Below are 7,500 nucleotides of genomic sequence, written 5' to 3'. Positions count from 1 at the left end.
TTTTAGTTTTTTCGTTCGTTAGCTTTTTCAGCCAGGGCCATCTTGAGTTATGTCATATGTGGAAATAACAATTTAAACAACTCCAAATTGGATGCCAGAAATACTAATAAATTATTATTGGACACCTACACCATTTGCACGTCAATCATATGCACTTGGATGGGGTTTTTCTTGCTGTTTCTGTTTTCTTTCTGTTTGCAAAACAAGGTATTCAAAGACCTTTTATCCTCACATTTAGTTACAGTTACAATTAATTAGTAATTGGACTTTGTGTCGTACAATTACAGGTAATTGTGGTCATAATTTCAAATCGGCTGAGTGTGCGATTTTGAAATTACTTGCCTGATTATTCCCTGAATTATACTCCACTTACGGTAGTCCTATTACTTTTAGTATTTTTTTGCCAGTGTAATAATATGTGATTACCTATACTAATAATATTTTTTATTGTGAGTACATTAGTTAAAGATTGTTGTTATAGGAGATATTGGCCCCTTTCTTACATGAACATGTATTGCAGATTTGCCAATACAAGCAGAACTTTCAACTTTCATTTTATATCTTGGTCTACGTAGCTCTGAGTTTTTACTGTAGCCGTTCCTGTTGTTATTTACCAGGTCCTTTTGAGAGGAGGTACAATATACAGAGACATGTTGAAGGAAGAAGAAGCTAGAAGGGAGGGGGACCCTTTTTTTGATGTCGAGGTACAAAGCAAAAACTATTCTTCAAAAATAATTTTCTATTTGCAGTGGTCAAATGTTGTGTTTAATTTTTCTTTTATTTCTTGATTTTAAGTTGTCATTATTTCATTCTCACATTATGTTTCCTTAATTTTATAATAAAATTTCTTTTTTATCAATGGTTGTATTTTTGAACGAAAGGGAGAAGTGAAACTCAAACTTCCGTGGACAATTTGAGAAAGTGCCTCTTAAAGACACCTTAAAAATTCAGGTTGCTTTAACAGGATTTAAACCCATGACTTCTGTGATGCCGGGGCAATGCTCAAAATTTTTTTTTTTTTTTTTGAAATTCCCAACAATTACATTTATTCAACACAAAGAGCATTGCTTACAAATTACTTACTTCACTTATTCGACTGTACTTACATTATTGACAATAAGATATTTAAGCTACTTACAAAACAGTATTTACATCACTTACAATACACAATACACAAAACACTAAGCACTACTTACAATGCTCAAATGACTGAGCTATGAAGCCACACAGTTGGGAGCAGCTCAATTTGTGGGGCTCATTTGTTCCTGTGAAAGGACTCAAAATGCAGTGAATGAAAGAAATGCATGTATTAAAAGCGCAGGTTATAGACGAAAGGGAGAAGTGATCCTCTGAACAATTTAATCTATTCGCTCCGCAGACGCCCTGTTAAGTCTTGTATAAAGTCCTTTTTTCATAAAGAAAACATGAGCACTTGGACTCTGAGGCAATTTCCAGGTCCATTACACCACCAGGCCATGGTTAACATATGTGTCAAGTGTAAGGACCTGTAAAAACACATCCCTTTCAATGCAATGCTCTTTCTCATACACCTGTCAAGTCATAACTATTTTACCTGGCAATATAGTAATAAATTGTTTCCTTTTGGGTAACATACAAGGAATCCTTTATGGTCCTTCAAGACCGTTAAGAATTAAATGAATGTGAACACATTGTGCTGGTGTTTGATGTTTGGGTTTTCCCTTGCTGAAAACAGTCTTAATGTATCTTTTATGACATAGAATCTTACACCCAGAAAGCAAAGAAGAGCAGTGAAAATGAAGCATGCCAAATCTGAGGGTAGAAAGGTTTGTAACTTAACAAGGCTGTTACAAGTCTTGCTTATCCTTTTTTGTTGCAATTACATGTTAATGCAAAAATAAGTTAGCAAAGGAGTTTGAGGGCAGAAACAACGTTATTGGTAGGAAGCCAATCCTAGTCTGCGTAGCAAGTGTTTCAGTGGGGAAAGACCTCATGTATATACCCACCACGTACATGTTGATGAAGGTAAATGAACGTAAGTGAAGGTAGATGAAGGTAAATGAACGCAATTTGAAGGTAGCTGACGGTAGCTAAAGGTAAATGAACGTGAATGAAGGTAGCTGAAGGTAAATGAACGTGAATGAAGGTAGATGAAGGTAAATGAACGCAATTGAAGGTAGCTGACGGTAGCTGAAGGTAATGAACACGAATGAAGGTATATTAAGGGAAATGAACGCGAAGAAGGTAGCTGAAGTAAGCTGAAGGTAAATGAACGTGAATGAAGATAGATGAAGGTAAATGAACGCAATTGAAGGTAGGTGACGGTAGCTGAAGGTAATGAACGCGAATGAAGGTATATTAAGGGAAATGAACGCGAAGAAGGTAGCTGAAGTTAGCTGAAGGTAAATGAACGTGAATGAAGGTAGATGAAGGTAAATGAACACAATTGAAGGTAGGTGACGGTAGCTGAAGGTAATGAACGCGAATGAAGGTATATTAAGGGAAATGAACGCGAAGAAGGTAGCTGAAGGTACATTAGCTGAAGGTAAATGAACGTGACTGAAGGTAGATTAAGGTAAATGAACGCAATTGAAGGTAGATGAAGGTTGCTGAAGGTAATGAACGCGAATGACGGGATATTAAGGGAAATGAACGCGAAGAAGGTAGCTGAAGGTAAATGAACGTGAATGAAGGTAGATGAAGGTAAATGAATGCAATTGAAGGTAGGTGACGGTTGCTGAAGGTAATGAACGCGAATGAAGGTATATTAAGGGAAATGAACGCGAAGAAGGTAGCTGAAGGTAAATGAACGTGAATGAAGATAGATGAAGGTAAATGAACGTGAATGAAGGTAGATGAACGCGAGTGAAGTTAGATGAAGGTATATTAAGGTAACTGAACGTGAATGAAGGTAAGTGACGGTAAATGAACATGCCATTGATTTAAGGTACATGAAGGTATATGAGGGTTAAGGAACGTGATTGAAGGTAAGTAACCATGAGTGAAGGTAGATTAATACGGATGATGATAAATGCATATGGATGAAGGTGAATTGATATAGATGAAGGTAGATGAATGTGGATGACTGAATAATGGAAACTGAATAATTTAGCGTTTCTTACGTAGTCGGGGACTCATGGTGGGTATATACACGAGATCTCTGCCTTTCCGTGGGGTTCTTTTCGATCTTTTGATTGAGCAAAAATTGGGGCTCTCGACCCATTTTTTTATTCGGTCAAGACGTCGAAAAGCCTAAACCTTGGTCTTTTTCTTTTTCCAAGAAAACGCTTGCTACAAAGGCTAATCCAATCCCAACCAATGTCTTGGCTGACACACTGACTGACACGTCGGCCAAGAGTCAACCGACAATCGACCAACAGTTGGCCAACTGTTGTAGTGACAACCAATGAAAAGAACTGGCCACTCCACTCAGAGAAGCCAGCAACTTTTTTCCTAAATTGAAAAAATGAAGACAAATTCTTTCAGACCTAAGTTTTCAAATCATTTAGACAACGACAACATGAAGTCGTCTGAACATGGTCATCAATTTTGCTTTTGAGATGTGGCGTTCGGGAGCATACTTTTAAAAAATGGCATGCCCCCAGACACCGCTAGAGAAATGGGAAATAAGGCCCCTTGTTGATACAGTTGGCCACTGCACTCAAACCAGCTGCCACCAACATCAAGTTCTATTGAAACCCCAGTCACATGGAAGTGCAGAATCTTTGGGTACTGTCCTTTTGTCAGAATTGGCTGGCCAGACCTGACGTATGCTTAAATGGGTTACAGAATGCAAAAGAGGTTATAGAGTCTGAGTGCAATACGGACGTTGCTATGGAAACAAAGCGATGGAGTGATTTTGTTGAGTGTATAATAGGTGCGGTTTACACACAACATGGTAAATGCCATTTTCCATGGTAAATTATCCCGCGGTGCCTCATACTTCGGTTTTAGTATACCGTGTTAACCAGCGGTCACACGTTACGAAGATTACCGAGGCAAAAATAAATCTCACGCAATCCATAGGCAGGAAATTTAATCACAACATTATCAGCATCGTGATTGGCTCTTGTACCCCGGCCATCAAAACACCGTTCCAACTTACCACGTTAAATGTCATGACCGCTTCGTTTGATCTTTTTGACGTATCCATGGAAATTTACCACGGGAGATTTACCTTGGGAAATGTCGGTCACACGCACCAAATGCAGTTTCCCGTGGTAAAAGGGTCGTTTACCGCTTTGGCCAATCAAAAAGGACGGAGACAATCCAGTAAACCAATCAAAACTCGAAGTAATTACACGTAGCCGACACAAAGCGCGGGAAAATGTGCACGCGTGAGCCGCGATTGGTTTTGGTTTCACTTCTGATTGGTTGAAAAAGTGGCGCGAGAACTTTGAACCAATCACTGAGTGAAGTAATGTAAAACCAAAGTAATTATCTTTTTATTTTCGACACTCAATTGAAAACCGCTCTAAAATGCTCTTTCAAAACGTCGCTCGTGCCCACAAATCACGAAATGCAGGCACGTTCATACGATTTCCAATACTACTTTATAGAGTTAGTTCCTCCGAATGCCCGGTGTGGCCGGTCAGTGCTGTCAAATGAAAAGCATCCTTCAATACAGTTGCATGTATTAGAATGGTGAGGGTTGATTTTAAACAAAGCACTGGCCTTTTTTGACAGCCCTGAGCAATGCAAATGGCAAAATATTTTTCAGGAGAGACTAAGACAACCCAGTGAGAGGCCACGCAAACGGAAAAGAATCTCGTCAAATGAGGACAAGACAAGAATGTCCATTGACTATGCCGAGGAAAAAGAGAAGGATGAAGTTCCCCGTCAGTGCTATGGCCCAGGATGCGCCAATGCAGCTCGCGTTGGCTCTAAGTATTGTAGCGATGAGTGTGGAATACAGCTAGCAGTCAGGTAATAAATGCCTCTTACAAACCGAGTTGAAGGTCCGTACTTTGAGTTACAGTACGAGGATCTGTAACGTACAGTACGGACTGAGATAACGAAGTTAGTCGGGAAGATATTTATTATATCTCTGAGGTAATAAGGCATGCTGGGAAAGGAAGCTAGTTGAAGTCAAGTGGAAATTATCACAAACGATTAGCGTGTGTAAGAATCTGAAAAACAAATAAATCCCATTGGCTTTTTGAAATAGTTGCTTCCAAGATTCAAGCAGTTTCACAAGTTTATTTCACGTAAAGCCAGGGGGCCAGTTGCTGGAAGCCTGATTAGCGCTGGCGGTTGGTTAAAAGGTATCAAAACTTATAGGTTTCCATGGTATTAATGTAACACCGGTCAGCACTTCCTATGCTTCAAGCAAACTAGGGCCGGCTTTGAGTGTAGTTCGCAAGTTTTTCCGCATTCCCCTCTCCACTGTTGCCATTGTTCGAGCTCTCTTGGCAAGTTTTCTACTGAACCCTCTATTCGATAGATAAAATGTGCTAGCCCAGATATAGAGTACAAATCATTTTTACCTACTTTTGTATTGTTTATTCCCTTGGGTGGTGATTTGGGCTGTCGAGATGTTCTTGCCCTCTGTTCATTGTGCTTGTTCAGTTTTATCAGACAAGTGAACAAAGGTCAAATTACCATTGTAAAAAGATTGGATGGCTGACCTTTCAAGTGTTAGCCCTTTTTTCGAAAGAATTGGTTGGAGCTCATTTATCGTATTCAAACGTTTTACCCGTTTCATTCTTTCATCTTCTTTATCGAAATCAAACGTTTTATTCATCTGTTTAAAACATCCGTATTACCCATTTCATTCTTTTATCTTCTTTATCGAAATCGAACGTTTTATTCATCCGTTTTGCCTTTTCATTCTTCCATCTTCTTTATCGAAATACGTTTTATTCATCCGTTTAAAACATCCGTTTTAACCGTTTGGTTCATCTGTTTCGTTAACCCCAAAACACCTGAGTACCTTCATCTAAGATACAAGTGTTATAATGTCTGCATAATTGCACATCTTTACACAGTACATATCTCAACGACCTACCTATATAAAAAACGGGATAAGTTTTTTTTATGGTGCTGAAATGTCACTTTTATAAAATAGTTGAGGTTCGAGGTAATTTTTAATTGAAATGGGTCATACATATACGGTGTAGATAGTGGCACCAACGTTTTTTTAAGGGATTAAAGAGGTGAGAAAATGCTTTTGTTTCTGTTTAGACGTATACAGGTGATTTTGCCTCAACGAATGTCAGAGTGGAAAAATACACCAAGTTATGCTGATGCCAAGGCTGAGGAAACTCAAAAGGAATTAGCAAAAAAGAAGCAGGTATTTGTAATGTAATATAATGTAGATGTGTCACATAAAATTCTGTGTGATCATTGAAAATGAAGAAGAAAACACTTACGTAGCTTAAAGATAAGAATTATTGAGATATTCTTAATTTCATGTTTGTAGTTGACAATTTAATATTATGGGATCAAGCTGTGCATAACATTAAGAATCCTGCAAACCGAGGAGTGTTTGTCTAGTTGAATAGACCTTTTCTTAGTCATATGTGCTTAGTTACCTGACCTTTAAATGAAAGTGAGGCTGGAGTTCAACCTCTCATGATACAGACTGCTAGCTTTTCTTATGTTAACGATTTGCTCTCATGCTAATTAGTTGGAATTTACATTTAAAAAACCATTGAGGTTTGTATCGAAACAAGGTCAAGTCTAGCCTCACTTTCATTCATAGGCCAAGTAATTAAGCACACAACTATAAAATGGTCTATAAAACCCTCAGAAATCTGTATAATTCCTTACATCATGCAGAATTTTCAAAAAAAATGTTTGTTTGAAAGCCGTTGACCTTAAATCCACGAGTAAATGGAGAACTTGTTTTGAATTTTGTCCTTCAAAAACGGTCTTGGGAACGAGTCCGATTCAACCATTGCTTCCACCAATGCGTTGGTCGACATTCGACCGACAGTCAACCCACTATCGGTCCACTGTTGGTCCAATGTCGGTCCACTGTCGGTCCACTGGTTGTCCAATGTCGGTCCGCTATCGTTCCTTTGTTGGTGCACTGTTGGTCGACTTTCTGCCGACACATCAGTCATCAGCAATCTGTGAAGTTCATATCACGGATCGGTAATGTGTTGGCCAGCGCATTGGTTGACGCGTTGGTTGGATCGGATTTGTTATTATAGGGATCTTTAGACTGGTGGATGAGGACGACTACGACTACGAGTACGAGTTCTTCCTTCTGAGCACGCGCACTTCGAAAAATGTCGGCCTCCAAACCTTATGCGCATATTCAGTACGGGAAATTCCTACTCGAAGTCGTCCTCGTTCTCCGCTCGAAAGGTCCGTACTGTAAACAAAAAAGCCTTTGCAATGTAATGTTACGTTCAAGGAAAACAAGAATCAAAATTCAATCAAAATTGAAGGCTCTGTGCAGTCATTTGTGTAACATTTTCAATCATTAGGCTATAGATTGATGTCACTATTGTTTTATCAATGACTGCTTTGTCGGCTAGTGAGAATTATGCAAGGAACCTTAGACCAAAACGA

At 38.9% G+C, this 7,500-nt stretch overlaps 1 protein-coding gene across 1 annotated transcript in view; it reads left to right on the top strand.

Annotated features, from left to right (window-relative positions):
- LOC138009434 (CXXC-type zinc finger protein 1-like) overlaps positions 1-7,500 on the top strand; it is a 24,166-nt gene that overhangs the window by 9,657 nt on the left and 7,009 nt on the right. Inside the window, exons 8-11 of the mRNA XM_068856448.1 lie at positions 618-704; positions 1,740-1,805; positions 4,700-4,905; positions 6,163-6,271. Coding sequence (XP_068712549.1) covers positions 618-704; positions 1,740-1,805; positions 4,700-4,905; positions 6,163-6,271 — 468 coding nt within the window. The remainder of the gene's footprint in view (positions 1-617; positions 705-1,739; positions 1,806-4,699; positions 4,906-6,162; positions 6,272-7,500) is intronic.

The sequence above is a fragment of the Montipora foliosa genome, chromosome 7 (genome assembly GCF_036669935.1).
Source record: "Montipora foliosa isolate CH-2021 chromosome 7, ASM3666993v2, whole genome shotgun sequence".
NCBI lineage: Eukaryota > Metazoa > Cnidaria > Anthozoa > Scleractinia > Acroporidae > Montipora > Montipora foliosa.
The sequence above is the reverse complement of the archived record's forward strand: the minus strand, read 5'-3'. Positions and strand labels throughout refer to the sequence as shown.